The 18,479-nt window shown below is 37.6% G+C and overlaps 1 protein-coding gene across 1 annotated transcript; it reads left to right on the top strand.

Moving 5' to 3' along the window:
* Positions 1 to 1,286: 1,286 nt before the first annotated feature.
* Positions 1,287 to 12,023, top strand: LOC134626136 (alpha-protein kinase 3-like). Its single transcript, XM_063471716.1, has 14 exons — positions 1,287 to 1,450; positions 2,655 to 2,779; positions 4,070 to 4,187; positions 4,324 to 4,993; positions 7,073 to 7,645; positions 8,663 to 9,116; positions 9,488 to 9,635; positions 9,748 to 9,875; positions 9,985 to 10,020; positions 10,114 to 10,388; positions 10,594 to 10,682; positions 10,792 to 11,009; positions 11,531 to 11,579; positions 11,708 to 12,023. The coding sequence occupies exons 1-14, from the start codon at positions 1,287 to 1,289 to the stop codon at positions 12,021 to 12,023; spliced, it is 3,363 nt and encodes a 1,120-aa protein (XP_063327786.1).
* Positions 12,024 to 18,479: the final 6,456 nt, after the last annotated feature.

Raw genomic sequence — 18,479 nt, 5'->3', positions numbered from 1 at the left:
TCTGCTTAATATTGAGATTGTCCCAGCATTTTGTTTTCAGACTGAGCCAAGTATTTGAATCAGTCTTGAATCCCTGGAGACTAAAATCACATTGGTCTGACCAAATAAATAAAAATTTAATTAACTTGTTGATAAATGCACTCTCTGTTTGTGTGTGTGTGTGTGTGTGTGTGTATGCAACAAAGTGTGTGTAGATGTATCTGTGCATGCTTGTATGAAGATTAGAGCCCATATCTCTTTGGGAGTCAGTGGGATCTGCCTATATAAGGCTGTTCTATTCCTACTGCTTTTCCTCTGGGGACACAATGCAATTGTCAGCCACTGAACAATACATGTCTGAGAACTTAGCAGACTTCACTGTCTTGAATAAACATATATATTTAAATGGTTTTACAAGAGGTGATTCTGGGAAATACTGGGCTAAATGCTGTTGCATGCTGACTTCAAGCTGTTTTTGCTATGTTCTACTTATACTCGAGAGTTTCCTAACGCCACACTTTTTAAATAGGAAACTACGTGACCGTAAGAATGTGCTGCTCATATTAATGCATTCAAAACTAAAGGCGTCATCCTTTTGACTGACAAGCTCAAATGATTCTTTACTGCAGCTTGTAAACACAGCTAAAACGTTCGACAGAGGATACCCAAAGAGAAAATCTTTTTTCTTTTTGGGAAACTGTAATTCACTAATAACAGAATGAGAAAAAAAAGACTTAACCATGTTTCTTTAAATTCTTTTCCTGGTATCTGGTGAACTAACAGATCTGGACATGGAAAATGTTTTAGTTTTATTTTTCTTTTGTTTTTTTTTTTAAAGATTCTTCTTGATTTATTTTTACAGATGTTTTCTACTTAAGATTTATATTTGGTGGATCCATTAGAGTTTTTTCCCCCCCTCTTTATAAAACAGCTACAAAGATGAGTTTTGGAAAGTGTGATGTGCTCTTGTGCCTATTTGCAGGCCAACTATAAATAGTCCAGGAACCTACGCATGCTCATGTTTGATTGGAAATTGCAGTGCCTTAAGCCATTGCTGTGGGGTGTCTGTCAAAGGAAGGAATGAAACTTGTGTATGGTGAGTTAACTGTGTAAAATAGACTGCTGAATGTTGTTTATGTAGCTACTGGATAAGCACATGTAGAAGATGTAAAGTATATCTTAACCTAGCATCTCTTGTGCTGATTAATTGTGTTTTTAATATACAACATTTGTTTTTAATGTTTTACAACTTTATTGTTTTAAAGTTTAAACTCTTCTCTTGGCAACAAAACAATATCTGGTGGAAAATGACTTCATGGAGGACAACAAGACGCTCGTCTAATGGGAATGGGCGATCTTCCAATGGGGAAGATGTCAATGGAAGCGGCCGCCTTGGTGGCTGCAGCTACCTCTCTAACGTGAGGCCAGAAAACAGGTACAGAATCCAGACTAACTCAGGGTGCTGTCCTTCCACTTGAACCATCTCTGCTGGGAACATGCAGTATGTATGATCCCAGCATGTATTTATTCTATAATATATCTATAATTCAGGGTTTTACTTAACCTGGGATGAGCATGTGTTGCATGGTGTTTTTTTGTTTGTTGTTGCCATGGACGGCAGAGTTTAAATAAACTGCTTATTAAGAGCACAATCTCAGCTATGCACCATTGGCCCCTTTTCACATCAAGCATACACGACAGAGTCTGCATGGGAAGATTTGTTTATAGCACAAGTAGGTGTTGCTCTTTCGGTCCCCTTTTTAATTAATCTTGTGTAATATTTGATTAAACTGCTGTTCTTCTTTAAACTACTGACGCAGGACAAACCGAGTAACATTATCTGCCAGTTATCTTGCATTGTTGCTTTAGGGGATCTTTCACTCTGTCAGCCTCAGCTGAACTTTGCAGAGACCACTGATCATGTCCTTTACTTAGCATATCTAATGTATTACCAAAGCTAAAATCAAGAATTACCAGTGATTTGTGTTCCTGATTTTAGTTTCTGAATCATTACTGAATCTAATTTTTTGTTCTCCATCTGTATTTTTTTGCTAAATGTAGATATATTCACAATATCTTGTTTAGTGTTTGCTTCAAAACAATAATAGTACCAACTGTATAACATTTAGTGCCTTGTTTATTAATCATAAGTAATATTCAGTGAAGCGTAATGATCTCACCTAACTGTACACTGATCTAATACTCAAGCCTTGATCTTTTCATTCATATATTCATATTTCATTCATATCTTTGGACGATCACATTTTTCATGCAATGAATGTAAATATGGGCTGAATGTAAAGCTTTTTTATACTGAATACTATAGTGAAAGATCAAAGAAACACTTTATTTAAAAAACAAAAAACAAAACAAAACAAAACAAAAAACAAGTTAATTGTAGTTGCCTCCAAAACTCACAAGTGTTTTTTTAGACTTTAATATAAAGTAATGGCCTTTAGAAAAATCTCACTTTATGATTTCAGTTCTTACATTCATCATTTTACAAAGTTTTGACTTGGGACGTTCTTTTAAATGATACAAAAAAACAAACAAACAAACAAACAATCAAGCCAATATATACAGATAAAAAAACTCCAATAAACAAGGTTTTTTAAATGATAAAAGACATATGAATCCAAATAAGTACCATGACTGACCAACTCCATTTTCTTGTACAGGAGCACACTCTGCAGTGTGATTGCTCATTTAACTGAAGAAACACAGCCGTCCTTTGAAGCTACCCTGAAGTCAAAAGCTGTGTCCGAAAATTCAAACGTGAAGTTTTCCTGTGTGGTTAGAGGTAAGCATTGCCTACTCCATACATCTGAGTAACTGAACTGAAATATATCACAAAGAAACAAAAATACTGTAAGTTTTTGTGCTTATGCTGCATTTTTTTAAAGAAGGTCAAAGACAAGAATAATACAAAGATAAACCTTTTGAACACCGACAAAGTTGGAAAACTGTGTCAAATTTAAGTTAAAAAGAAAATGCAATGATTTCCAAATTGCATAAACCCATGTTTTATTCACATTAAAAAATAGAAAACACATTAATTGTTTAAACTGAGACATTTTACAGTTTAATGAAAAATCTTAATGTGTATTAGTTTTTGCTGCTATCCCTGCGTGAGGCTGGCGACCTGTCCAGAGTATACCCCACCTCTCGCCCTCTGGTGGTTAGGATGGGCTCCAGCCCCACCGTGACCCTGACAAGGAAAAGCAAAAAAGAATCGATGGGTGGTTGAATGACTCGTTTTGATTTTGATGGCAGAGAAACATCTTTGAAAAGTTGGAACAGGGGCAACAAAAGTAAAAGAAACTAATTAGGTTAACTCACAAGTGGTCAATAACATGACTGGGTATAAAAGGGAGAATAGTAGAGAGGCGGTTTGTTGGCAGCAAAGATTGGGCAGAGTTTCGCCAATCTGCAAAAAACAGTATCCACAAATTGTAGCACAATTTCAGACTGGTTCTCATCAACATAAAATTGTTAGGTCTGTAAAAATCTCATTATCTGCAATACATAATATTATCAAAGGATTCTGAGAATCTGAAAAATATCTTTACACAAGGGACTAGGCTGAACATCAATATTGGATTCCTGTGATCTTTAGGCCATGAAGCAGCTTTGCATGATCCAGATGTATGATCTCAGAAACACTTCTAAAAATCAAAAATTGGCAGCTTGCACATCTGGGAAGTCAGCATGCTGAAAGGTATATACAGCCTTCAGACTGTATCTTTTTCAGCTTATCTCAGCAAGACAGTACTAAACTGCATACTGTATCTAACACAGCATGGCCTTGTAGTAGAAGACTCCAGGTGCTGAATTGGTCTGCCTGCAGTCCAGACTTTTCATTAATTGAAAACATTTTGTGTATTGTGAAACAAGATGCTACACAGTAGTAAGCATGACCCTGTCCCAACTTTCTGAGACATATTTCTGCCATCAAAATCAAAATAAGCTAATACATGTTATGAAATATTAAAATGTCTCAGTTTAAATTCTATTGTTGATCTATGGTATTCCAGTATCTATTTACAAATGATTGCAGTTTTGTTTGTTTGTTTTGTTTTTTGTTTTTTAGGATACCCGGCCCCTCAGATTACGTGGTATAAAGACGACATGCAGTTGGATAGATACTGTGGACTTCCTAAATATGAAATATTCCACAATGGACAAAATCATTCCCTGCATATTTACAAGTATGTATATTTGAAAATACTGTTTGATGATGTCCATAAAGGAGATAATAAGGAAAATTATAATAATAGCTTTGCCATCTAAAATGTTTTTCCTTTCCGATAACTGCTGCTTGATGTGATATTGATTAATTTCCAGGTGCACTGTGGAGGATGCAGCTATATACCAGGCCTCAGCCATCAACAGTAAAGGTATTGTTTCCTGCTCTGGTGTTCTGGAGGTGGGTGAGATGAATGAGTTCAAAATCCACCAGCGTTACTTTGCCAAGGTCAAACAGAAGGCTGAGAGCAGACGCAGGGAAGCAGAAGGCAAAGAAAACCAGGAGCCACTACGAACCATGAGTCCTGATCGTACACAGAGGAAACGCCGCTCGACAATGGAGGCTTTTCTTAGCACACCAAGCTCAATGGAGGATGATGGTACCGAGGAGAACCATCAAGCTGTTGTTCTAGAGACAAAGCCCAGGTTACAAGGGGCCCCTGGGGAGGAGGTTAAAGAAAAGCCAGTCCCAATCCCTAATGGCACAATGCCTAGTTTATCTAAAGGAGAGGCTGTTAATGATAATGGAAGTAAGGCTGAGAGATGCTTGTATGATGCTACCCAGAAGATTTTTACGACACACCAAACAAAAGCTCCCTTTATCAAGAAAAAGATTAAAATTTCCAACAGTGCAAAAGCTGGAAAAGCAGATGGTCTAGCAGAGAGAGTGTCTGAGGAGAGAAGGCTGAAAGATGAGCCCTCGGTCTCTGCAGCTCTGACCTGTAAAGAGTCAGTCCAGATCCAGAGGAATTCAGATGAGATTATGGAAGTAGATAATATTTCTAGTTCATCAATTACACATTCAGAAGTGACAAACATGATAAAAGAAGATCAGAAATCTGCATCAGAGGTGGCAGTGTTTCCTCAAAGGCCGTCACAGGATGAAAAGATATGTACAGAGGTAACAGTGGCTTCAAAGAAAGAGCAACCCACTGTGCCACTGTCCCCTGTTGCTTTTGCATCTTCACGCCATCCTGGGTCAAAAACTGAAGGTGAAAATGCTGCAAAACATGAGCAGGAAATTGGATGCAATGATACAGAAGAAAGTTTGAAAAGACAACAGCAAATACCTTACATTTCCTCAACACTGTCAAGTGTTAGATCAACACTCCTAACCAAATTAAAAGAGGACATTCACGCAACAATCATGGATGGTGATGTAAAGACAAAGCCTTCAGCTGATGGATCTCTAGTCCACGAACACAGTGAGTCAGTGGATACACCTTGTGACAGCAGGACTGCTTTATTTCAGCATCCATGTGAACCGGCTGGACACCAGCTGTCTGAGAAGGAAACAAGCCACAGCCAAAAAAAGGTGCCTGCGTCTCAACTACCCATGCCAAGTGAGGTGAGGGAACCTTTTCACATGAGCTCATGAGTGCTTTGTGCTGCCAAAATCAGTCCCATCACTAACACAGGCATCCATAATCTATTTATAGCTTTTACAAGTATCCCCCACTGGGTCACAAGAATTAAATGACGCACATGTTGACAGTTGCAGTAGATATACTGATGTAGTGGGTCTGATTTTGTTTTAAGTTTAAAGGTCTGAAAGTGAGATTTTATAAATTTTTAAATTTAAACAATTTTATTATTCTTTGAAACATTATTACAAGAAATAAGCAGACTACCAGAAAGTTACAGTAATGACTTTGAAGAAGCCTACACTTTGGTTTATTGAGGGATCGACACAACTCTCATGTCTGTAAATTAATATGAAGCTTCTCTCAGTTAGTCTAACTTAGCAGAAAGACTGCGAACGGGTAAAGCAAGATTTGTAAAATGTTTTTGCACAGATCAAATAGCTGAGATATAATATGTTATTCGGTAAGCCGACTATCCTGGCAAATGGATTTTGGTTAGCTGTTTCCTGTCAATATTTCACTGCCAGCTGGAGCTTAAAATGATGCAGAGTTGGATCAGTTATCACATCCCATTCTTTAGATCCTTTTCTAGAAAACAAAAAAGTGTCATCCTCTAAAGTTTTTATCATTCCTTGCAATTGAATGAAAGTATTTGTGATAGGAACAAAATTTTTAATTTTAATTTACTGCATTAAAAAATAAATTACTGGCTGGGAAACAAAGTTATCACTGATTGTCAGTCTTTATACTGCTTATGCAATCACATCAACCTCTACTGCATAGCTGAATACTGACGGCACCTATGACTGAGACAAAACACTGAATGGCTGGAGCGGCACTTAAAATAATTTGCATTCCTTTCGGGCCAGTCTTGCATGCAGGATAGCAACCTTCCTTTTAAACAGGCCTTCCCATACCAGACTTGCAAAGAGGATAAGAGAAAGAAGCAGAAATATAGATTGATTCTCTTGATTGTGTAGACTAAAGGCTGCTTTTTGAGGCACAGTATTGCTTAATATACTAGACTATATTGGGTCATATTATGGCTTATGTCATCCATGGTTCAGTTCACTAGCAGACTTTAATAACTGACTCTCAACAAACATGCTTTTATACCATATTTATGTTTTACTTTATTAATTATGCTTAATTGAAATCACACTTCTTTGAGGTTTTCCAGTATATTGGCAAGTTGTCTACTGAATGGTGAACAATATTTCTTAACCTATGTATCAATTCAAGAATCAACTAAAACTCAACTCTTGTTTGGCATTGGCAATGGAGCAGATTAACACACTTAAACTTTTCTCCAGTTCATAAATTTCTCTTTGTCCTAAGGTCTTCTCATTCCTTTCCCTGTTTGTTGCTGGTTACACAGTTGCTGTTGATAAAAATTGCATGTGTTTATCCATGACCAGCATAGCCAGGGATAAGGGAATATGTATTTACAGCTTGGAAAATCTGTGCTTGTATTATGTCCCAAGGTTACACAAGATCCCACAAAGATGAACAGGAATGATGCACCTGTCAGCCTTGAGCTACCACCAGACCAGTGTATGGTCAGCTCGCGACAACAAAAGACTCCAATAGAAAGGCCGACCATGGCAGATGACATCCAGACCCCGCTTTTGCATAGTGGTTTTAAAACAGACATTGACACAATGACACAGGACGCATGGGATCATTCCAAGGCATCAAATGAAGTTCTTTCCACAAACGTACAGAAGTCACCCCTCAAAAGCCCTGTCAGTGGTGAGAACGCTTTAAGGTGTAATATTTCGCTCAGTATCATGGAGAGTCAAGTTAACACAACTATAAAAGCTGTTGAAGGGACAGAAATACAACATGATGAGAAGGCAGAGCTCACTAAGTTGTTGGTTGAGAGTGACAATCCAAATGAGAAGATAGTGGAGATGGAAACTGAAACTGCTGCTGTAAATGTGACTGAACAAACTAAAACAGAAGAAAGCAAAGATGCAAGGAACAAATACACTGGAGGAGTCATTGTGGATGCACCTTGCAATGAAACTGGGCAGAACGAGCACATATCAAAAGTGGTGAAGAAACCTAGTTTAGACTTAAAACATTTGATGGAAGATATAAATGACACCTGTCCCTCGCGCTTAACAAAAACAGCAGAGAACACAACCTCGGTAGAACACATCAAAGGTTTTCAAGAAATTTCAAAACCTGAAACAAAAATAATTTCTATTGCTGAACTTTTAAGATCACAAATAAAAGCTCTTGAATCAACATTGACTAATCCAGTATCTGACATACCATCCCATTCTAACTTACTACAAAATCAGAGTATAACAGCAAGGGCACGCCAGGAATTAGTACAAGATAACAGAAAGCTGGAGGTGAAAAAGTTCATGCCTAAAAGAGAAAATAAGAAAGGCGTTGACGAATCACCCCCCACAACCATAAAGGCAACACTTATGGAGGTTTATCATCAACTTCATAAAACAGACTGCGAGCAATCTAAGACTCAAAGTGCAACATCACAGCCCCTTCAGGCTCTTTTGATGCCACCCATCTCTGTTATAGACAGTGGAACAAATAAAGTCATGGCAGGACTTCACGGAAGTGTTGAAAAATATAATGGAGGTGCCATGGATATTGGCAAGGAAATCCAACCTTCAATTCTAGTTCAGCCAGAAAATTGTTCTGTTGTTGTTTCTCAACAAACAACACCCAAACTAAATTTTCCCTCTTTAACTTCTGAAGTCACACTGATCAGTACACTTTCAAATCTATCTGGAACTGCCAGTCAGGAACCTGAGTCTCCACTTACAGTGACAAATAAGAAGCAAAGTATTCAAGAGGCAAATATAATAAATTCGGAGTGTACCAAAGATGAACTTGTTCAAGGCAAAGAAGTGCAATTCACACAAAAGTTAACTCCAGAAATTAAGCTCAGCAGCACAAATAAAAGGGATTTGACAACAGTTTCTGATCAGTGCAAAATGGAAGAGCAGTACACAAATACAAGTTCTTTGCAAAGTACTGAAAGGTTTCCCCCTGAAACTGGGTCTAACACTCAAGGGAATAATCTTCCACTTATTCTCAAGGAGGTTAAGGAAGGTTTACTGTCAGACTCCACAGCCAATCAAACTGCAGAACCTAGCCCATCATTGAAGAAAAGAAACTGTGTTTCTCCCATCCCTTCTGCTACTCCACAAGAGCTGGCCTCTGGGGCTCGCCGCAAAATCCTAACACCCAAGGCCAAACCTGAAGAGACCACAGAGGTCACATCAGCAACTGATAACCAGACTCTGAAAAGGGAAGCATCTACGCAGAGCAGCAAGCTTTCCACAACTGCTGTGGCCCTCTCTGTATCTCCAAGCGTGTTGCGACGGTCATCTGTACTTCAGCCCACAGGTGAACAAACCTCTCTACTAGAAAGGCGTTCACCCATCTTGAGCAGAAAGAAGATGGCATCAGAAACACCCAGCCAGCTGCCTGCTGAGGAGATTCAAACTGAAAGGAAACCTGAAGAGAAGGACAAGCGTAACCCATTCAAAGGTAAAGAAAGGCCTGAAGGTCTCATGCTTTATCAGAATTCACTCATGTGAGACAAAGGAAATGTTTTAGTACTTTTGTATTTTACTACTTTTGAAAAGCCACTATTGCATCTTTTCTGGCCATATCAGACAAGACACCGTGAAAGGCAGCAATCCATGCTGCTGGTCATCAGAGAGACGTGATTCACAACCTCCTCATTAGAATCTAACAAAACCAGAAGTTTCTCCTTTTTCTGAACTCATTTTCTGTATACAGGCTGGTTCTTATAGTACCTATAACAGACCTTTGCTATTTAATTTGTATAGGAAAATTTATAAAACTGGGCACTTATGGAAAAATGTGTCTGTTTGTTTAATTTTATTTCTCTCCAGCTCCTCAAGTTATCCGTAAGATTAGGGCTGAAACTTTTGCAGATGCCTCTGGACACTTGAAACTGTGGTGCCAGTTTTTCAACGTTCTCAGTGACTCGACTATTAAATGGTACAAAAATGAGGTGGAGATTACTCAGGTTAAAAGAAAGTAAGTTCTCAGAGTGACCTTTTTGGAAATATGTTACATTCTTTCAATATGTACTGTAAGTTTAGGTCTTCTTAAACATTTTTATATTATTTCTTATTTGTATGTCTTCAAGAGCAGGGGATGAAGCCCAGGTCAATCTTGCCATTGTTCAGGCGTCTTCCAAAGATGCCGGTGTTTACGGATGCTCAATCACAAATGACTATGGGACAGACTCCACAGACATTCTGCTCAGTGCAGATAGTATGTACTGTTTTAAAATAACTTTGGAATACTAGATACTTATTTTTTTCCTTTCATTCCCTGACTGCAACATGATTACTTTTCTGTATTCTCTCTTATTATTTTGCAGTCTTGACTGGACTGTCCATACGTGAGGACCTTGGGGGTAAGATGACGTTTCACATCTTAAGATTACAGGTTTTTTTTTCTCCTGTGCTTTTCTTTTCTGACTATTACCGTTAAAAACTTGTGAATGCAGTTGGGGAGGAAATCGAAATGACACCCCTAATATTCAGCAAGGGAGTGGCTGATTCTGGTGTCTGGGGCAACAAATTCTTTGGTCGCATAATGATGAAGGAATCTCATATTGGAGATGGCTGTTCTCATAAAGTCTGGAGGGCAAAAGTCATCTACGGTCTGCAGCCTGTGTTTGAGTCTGGTAACACATGTATCATTAAAGTATGCAACCCCATCGCTTATGGAGGCAAAGAGGACAGCTGTCTTATAGATACAAACCTGGACATCATGAAGCAGGTATATAAGAACGGGCTAATGTCATAATTTATTCATACCTTCATAAATATGTCATTCAATAAACAGCAATTCCCGTATTAAAGTGAATCAGGTGTCAATTCTGCCACCTTAATAGGATTACTATGGCACTAATCCAGTAAAGACTGAATAAATGGTGTAGGCGGAGCTGATGTTTATTGGCTATTCTCCAATGTTCTACATACAGGAATGTAAAATTCAGAACTTGGCTCGGGAATACTGTAAAATCTTTGCTGCAGAGACAAGAGTTATAGAAAACTTTGGGCCCTCTCTTGAGTGAGTGAACTCTATTTTTTCTTGAAAAAGTTATATTAATTTTGTATATCTATCTATACAACAGGGACCGTTAAGCATCTCCTACACCCTGACAATCTTTGTTAAATAGGGTGATTCCAGTCTACTTGATGTACCGACCAGCAAACGCTGTACCATACGCCACAGTGGAGACAGATCTCACAGGGGTGTATCAGAAATTCTCTGGCCTGGACTATACTGGCAGAATAGACATGAGGACTGGCTCTGAGGTGGAGCAGAAGTGCTGTACCCTGCAGCACTGGATCTTTCAGTGGACCAATGGAAATCTGCTATTCACTCGACTTGAAGGTATGGTCACACATGAAGCCAGAGTAATATTTAATAAGTAATACGTTTGTGTTTTTCCTGTACTTGCTATAATTTGGAATATGTCTGCGGTTTGGCACAGAAAATTACCAGAGGCAAACCTTCTCTACTTATGTCCCACCTTACCCCACATCACAAGATTCACATTTAACAAGTTTGTGTTAAATTCTGCAGTGTAATAAAGGTCCAGTGAGCAAATGAAGCTCAAACTGGTTGAAGAAAATATTGCTTACATACATGACCTCATATGTTAAAATTGTGCTTGCAATAATGAAAGGATATTTCAGTTTTAACATTTAAATTGATAGAGTAGCAACAGTATTCCAGATACTTTCAGGCCTAATATGGACATTCATTTTATTTTGATATATTTTAGGTTGTGAGGTTTGGAAAATGTGCATGTTGTCTTTCACATTTCTAAAACTGCAGAGGGTATTTAAATTGTACATCTTTCAATATGACTATGTTACATGAACAAGTAATTTTGGGGTGTCATTTTGCAGGTGTTGACACTAAGATCACCGGTGTTGGAATTTCAGTCAAATCAACAGGGTCAGTATTATTTGAATTGCGTCGTTTCTGCAAATTATACTGCAAACACCTCATTTTACAGGTAATTTACATTTATAGGAATCATGTCTGTTACATTTAGCTTTGCTCTCTGTTTTACATTGCTACAGGCATCAAGGTTTATCTATCGAAGCGAATCCCAAAGTTTTTGAACAGTTTGTCTCTCAGCACAAGTGTAACTACTTTTGTGGTCTGCTTGGCCTGCGGTCACTGAAAGTTATGGACTCTTTGCTGACACCAGCAAAGCCAAAGAGCTCCAGGAGTCCTTTGCTTCAGCGCAAGATGGCTGCAGGCTCCTCCAGCCCACAGACTGGGAGGAAAGCTGCTGGTAGCCCTAGACTGTCGAGGAAGACTGAGCAAGAAGGAAGCAAGATGCCAACAAAACAGAAAGCTGCTGATGCTCCCAAAACAATGAAAATGGCATAGAATAAATATCTCTTGATGAGACGTGAGATGTTGGATATATTCACAGCAAGCCCAGGAAGAGCTTGTGGAATGATAGAAGCCTGCTGGTACCTTATTAGAAAGTATAAATCTTACAGAGACAGGAAAAGATGTTTATTAATGATATAACTTTTTACTTTTAACAGCTATCATTCCTTGCTATTTAATGTGGACTTATGCATTCATCTAGTGTAGCAAATCCTAGGGCTAAAGCTGTTCTGTAAAGAAATGCATTGAGCTTTTGTTCTATTCATCAAATACCATAGGTTACTGATTGTGGATGCCTCTCACAGGTCAGTGTATTCATCCTATATGAATGTCAGACACTTTGGACTGAAGTGGAATTGTGTTCTATGTTGTCTATGTGTAATTCTCAAATTTACTCTTTTGTGGTCACATATATGAAGTCAAGAAGAAAAATGGAAGCAGGATATGCATTAAGCCAATCACGCAATGCAGGTTTTAAAGGCTGAGAGTAACCAGCCAGTTTTCTCTTTCAGGAATGTATCAAGCCAAATGCAGCTGTTCACGTGACACTGTTGTACAGTGGCTAACGGTGCTGTGCTTTTATATTATAACCTGACATGTTTACTTGCTACTGTAATTTGCACTGCATTTTTAGAAATTGCACATTTGAATGCAACTGGCTGTACAATAAAAGATATGATCTTGTATGTTCTGAGACTCTGTCTTAGTCCAAAATGTACCTTTTAAATTTGGAGTGTCTCTCTTACAAATTTGCCTATTATGAAGTGGGCTGACTAATAAAAGCCATCCCACTCTGTCTCAGACATCAGCTTTCACTCATTATCATATATGTATTTTATCTAGAAAGATTAGTAAGATTGTATCTCAGTGACCCTTGTTATTAATGCAGACTCTATGAAATCTCATCAAAACATGCAGTTTCTAATTACAGCATGAGAACAGCTTAAGACAATTTTAAACATTCAAAACGCTTTAGCTTTATTTTTCCTACCTACAGCAGAACATGTATAAAATAATATATTTGTCTAGTCTTCCAAGTCACATTAGTGGAGCATCAGTGTACAGCACATCTTGGAATGAGTAAATCATCTAACTGATGGTACAAAAATGGTGGCAAAAATGTGCATAAATGTGAAAAGAGTGTGTGCTGACATTAAATGTGTTGTAATGTCTACGATTTTGTGTTATAATCAAATGCTGTGGCTCCTGTGAAACAGGATAGTGTTCAAATTTGGCCATTGCATGTTTAATAACACTACCGCCGAGGGGCAAATTCAATTACATTCTGTAAAATCTTTGATAGGATCACACAAGCAGTGTGTGTTTACTATGTGAAAGGCTAACTTCATCACACTAATCATATTTGATTTTGTGAGTCATTGCTGATGTAAGTGGTGGCCTCGCTCATAAGTGTGAACAGTGCTGGAAAGCTAAATTCATGCAAAAAAGTGTCACTTAGTGTCACTTCTTATGTTGTCTAGTAGCACAAGAGAGTTAGAGGTTGTCACCAGAGGGGAGAGATGACAGACATTGGTGTGAATACCTGATGCTTTATGTTATACATTTCATACTTCCTACACGCTACCATGAATGTACTGCATTACAAATTTGCCTGTAAAAGAAACCTTTTCATTACAATTTTATTAAACAATATAATAGCTTGCAATTAAGTGCAGCTTTGAAATATATTTTCACTTGACACAAGTAAAATATACTTCCTTGAAGCCTATTCAACTACAGTATGTAACTAATTCATAGGTAATTTACAGGTGGCTAGCTGATATATCTTTATACCATGGAAATGAACAAAAAGGTCTTTGATAGCCTCATAAAAACAGGTAACTATACATAAGCATGGATAATGGCAATAAGAGACTTTCCAGCAAGCTTGGGAAAAGCAAACAATATTAACAATAAGAACAAATCTTTATTTAATGTCAAATAGAAAAAAAAACTAACCCCCTGGCCCATGAGCTATACAGATTAATAAATAGCTAGCATCTGTCCACATGACACTGAAGACGATCTGCTTCATTCATTACTTTATTAATTTACCATGGATGAAGTGTGACTGAGGCGTGGTAACAAGATGAGGAAGACACAACACTCCTGCCACCTACTGTTAGTTCAATCACTGTGCTCTTGACAAAAATAAGAGCGCGAAAAAAACACTTTCACACTGACATGAAACTCTGTCTGTTTTAACTGGACATGTAAAGTATGTCTCTTTTAAACTTGACTAATTTTTAGGTGAATATTTGGCTGTAGTGGGTCAAAATGAGAAGTGTCTCTTAGCATTAATGTCACATTTGTTTGGGCTAAATACTACTGAGTACATTTTTATGCTACTTGAGAGAGTTAGCATTTTTTAAATATTCTAAATAATCATATTTCTATCACAAAACTGACACCGAATGAAAAAAAAATGTATTTAAAATTAATGTTGCTTAAGAATTTAATTAACATCATCTTCATTCTGACAATGTTCTATACCTCTGTACCTTTGTTCAGCTTCAGAAAATGATATGCACTAATGATATAATCTAACTGTTTCTTACAAGACATTAATAAAAAAGTATGGGTGAGGTGAGAAAATTACAGAGAAAAGATGCACTGACACTGCTCTTCATGGTGCACTGAGTAGCTCTGATAAAATGCAATAAGGAGCTAGATCACTAGCCGTGAACTAAGCATTAATACTCATGATATGACACAGTAAATGAGGGAATTATTAGTCACAAACTGTAGAAATTTTACTGGCACATTTAAGCCAAAGGAAGTTCCATTTCACTTAATAGGACGTAATGTTGAGTTAATGTCAAGATCTCACACTCAGCACCCAGATCCTTAGCACATTAAACACATTTGTAGCGTTGATTTTCACACTCTGGCTTATTATGTGGCAATATATAAAATAAGATGGTCACAAAGGAGCTTATTTGCATTCGATACTTTCAGCAGAGAGCACTGGCAGAAATATATGAAAGAATAAAAATTGCTCCTTACAGGCTGCGCAAGGTTAAAAACAAGTTTAAAATAGAAAAACAGGATATAAGCAGAAACAGAGAGACCGCGCTCTCTTACAGAGCTGACTATTTGACTCTGACCTCACATTGTTGTGGCTGACTGACCCCAATTACCATTGCTGGTTCATCATGGGTGTGACCATTTAGGTAGATTATATGAAAAGGATCACACATTCCTAAATGCCACAGACTAGCTGGCATTTGAAAAAAGTTTTATCTCCAGTCCTCCAAAAGTCGCAGGCTGCCAGTGGTCTCAGTGGCATCGCTAAGTTGACTGCCAGTGCTGAGTTATTCTACCATATCACAGGAAGCTTTTTCTGACTATGAAACAAAACGTTTCTGATACATATCTTGGGTTATTTTCTCTCACAGGAGAGCTTAAAGGCTAAATCTGAATAAAATCAATGTTGTCTACATACTGTATGTTGGAGACAAGAAAGCAGTGATGATACATAAAGCAGACAGCAACCTGTTTTGACAACAGGGAGTCAAAGGGTATGTCTACAACATCCCTGGGATATCATGTAAAAGTTTTGTAGGGATATTCGTGTTCATCGTAAAATGCAGGTGAACGGCTTCAGTAAATCAGCTAAATGTAATTTCACAATGCCAATCAGCACCCTTGCTATATTTAGTATGACTTGGAGAGAACAACCCATTACCTTATTAAAGCTGTCCTTCATTCAAAGGAGGAAAACTGCTTTAACACTAATAAACTAACACAGAGACAACAGCATCCTCTGCATCATAATGTCAACCTTTAATTGTTATAAGACTACAATTTAATTATTGTATCAGAGTGTAAAGACATGACAAACAAATTCAGTCCAGTAGTTTGTTTTGATAATTTGTGCTTTTACAAAAATATAAATTCAAACAGAATTTAAGTCGCATTGGTCTTTAAGGAATAAACAAAAGCAGCTACTGTAGAGGTTACCAACTGTGAAGCCAAACAGACATTAATGAATAACTAAATTCTGTGGTGTGTGTGAACTGGACAGCTGCATTTCCTGCATTTGGAGGTTGTGCATTATAGGCACTAACCGTACTATATTTGCTTTTTTTTTTCTTTTTTTTTTAAGTTTATCTTTGATTGTAGATTTAGGCCCCCACAGTTGCATGACATCAGCCCTGTCACTAATGTGCATACATATCAGATGACAATGTGTCACATAAATTCAATAGTGTTACTCAAACACATATCCAAATATACATAACCTTATTTGGAAAAAAACTGAATTTAAAATGGACTTTGGAACAAATTTGGAACCAAAAACACAATTAAATGGCTTTTTAATTGTGGCTCAAACACACGTGACATATAATCTACTGATCATGTCCACAGACTAAGTCAACAACCAAGCAAGGTTTGTGGGTTTCACGTGTGTGTCCACTAATTATGTTATCACTTGCTCAGTCAAACACACTTCCTCTAGGAAATTAGATGTAGTCTATGATAGAAGAAAATGGTTAATAATTACTGGTCATTTTTGTTACATTATTGCACTTTTAATTAGGAGACACATTATTTAAAGTTGCAGTGGAAAGTCAATGCAATTACATTTGCTGTTTAATTTGCAGAATAAACTTTAGCCACCTTTAAGGCAGCAATTAATGTCATAAATTATTAGTTTAAGTGATTATTTTATGGTTGGCTGTTTAGATAATGACACTATCCCAGTCACAATAAGTACATCACGTTTATAAGCTTTACTTCATCTGGATCACAAGTGGAAACAGGATGGCTGCTGTTTGCACTGTGAACGTTTAAAGCTGCACTCAGTAATGTGAAAGTAATGACTCAGGGACTGTGATGCAATCTGGAAGGTCAAGACATCACTACTCTGTAGTGATTTTGCACTGATGAGCCCATTGTGCTGGTTTTCAAATCAACACAGTTCTCACTGGTATAACATCATTTAAATGAGTAACAGGAAATTGCTACTAAAAAAGATCCTATAAACTCAATGAGGACTACCTGTCCACAAACCAAATATCAGCCAAAGGTAGTACATAACTCATAATGTAAGCAGAGCAATTGGGGTCTAGAAATAAGCCAGGAGTTGGTGAAAGAGGAAACAGAGAACACATGCCAGTGAATATTGAAAATTAATCTTATTCCAAAGAAATAATGAACCTGCACAAATCTTCTAAGGCAGGACACTGAAAATAATTATTAACATTCAGTACTGTCATACACTATATCAGCCAAAGTATTGAGTCACCTACATATTACACCTACTAAAGGAGTTTTTCTGAGAGCCCTTTCTAAAATTGTATCTTTTTTGCACCTCCAACAGCTTCCAGTCTCTTGGGAAGCCTTTCTGCAAGATTTTGAAGTGTTTTTGTGGGAACGTCTTCCTATCTAAGAAGAGCTTTTGTGAGGTCACACACTGATGTTGGACAAGAACACCAGACTTGCAATTTCCCTTCTAATTTATTGCAAAAGTGTTCAGGGTTTGAGGTTGGAGCTCTGAGCGGACCAGTCAAGTTCTCCCACACCAAACTCATCCAACCCGATGCTCAACCTAAGGGGCCCATGCCAAAGACTAGAAATACAGCCCCACAGCAATATTGAATTCAATAATTAAGAAATGTGGCCCAGTACCTTTGCCCATATATATTACGTCTCACACTTTGTCTGCAGTTTCCAGATTTTGATTCAACCAATTTTAAAACGAAACAACTGCTACCAGTGCCAAAAAATGACCCAGACGGTTGTGCAACAGAAGAAAGTGGTTTAAAAAATGAACTGAAGAAGCTTCTCAGATGAGAGGTGAAACATCTTCAAGCAACTTAAAGAAGTCCAGGCGCTTTTCTTTCCAAGCTCCTTAGTCTACGATGACCTGGATGACTGAGAACCTTCACAGACATGGTTTATAAAGTGTGATGTGTTCTGATTATTGTTTTTTTTTTGTCTCCCACAGAAGATGTTTAAAATTCCTTTGGTTAATGCAAGGTGAAATCTGTCAAAATGTGGGCTGTTTGTCAAAAAGCACCAAAGCTCTGCCACACAGTTAACCAACACCCATTCCCCCCAAAAGGGAGCCTTACTTTAGAATTTGCTATTTGGACAAGTGTGCAAATATATTTATATATTTCCCAGGCTCTTATTTTTAACTAATTTAAAATAATATCTATCTATGTATATATTTGTTATGTATATATTTAATTTTGAATTAAAAAAGAGAATGAAAAATGGATGTGTCCTTTTTTGTCCTTTTTTCAATATAGTGTCCATGTTTATTGTTTTCATTTTCAGGACATATTTGAAATTCTACAGTAAACTCCAATAGAAAACACAGCAGCCAGCTGCACGCTTGCAGACAGTGTGGTGTCTTTTTTTGGAAACCCCCTCTGCTCGCGTCTCGTATCCTGAACTGACACCTCAACACAGCACTGTTGCGCGGGCGGGACTTCCGGT

Source organism: Pelmatolapia mariae, linkage group LG1, assembly GCF_036321145.2.
Source record: "Pelmatolapia mariae isolate MD_Pm_ZW linkage group LG1, Pm_UMD_F_2, whole genome shotgun sequence".
NCBI classification, from domain to species: domain Eukaryota; kingdom Metazoa; phylum Chordata; class Actinopteri; order Cichliformes; family Cichlidae; genus Pelmatolapia; species Pelmatolapia mariae.
Note: the sequence above shows the minus strand (reverse complement) of the source record. Positions and strands in the feature narration are given on the sequence as shown.

Coding starts and splice junctions, on each gene's coding strand:
- LOC134626136 (XM_063471716.1), top strand. CDS start 1,287: ATGACTTCATGGAGGACAACAAGACGCTCGTCTAATGGGAATGGGCGA. Junction 2,780..4,069: donor GTTTTCCTGTGTGGTTAGAG/GTAAGCATTGCC, acceptor TTTGTTTTTTAG/GATACCCGGCCCCTCAGATT. Junction 10,021..10,113: donor CATACGTGAGGACCTTGGGG/GTAAGATGACGT, acceptor TTGTGAATGCAG/TTGGGGAGGAAATCGAAATG.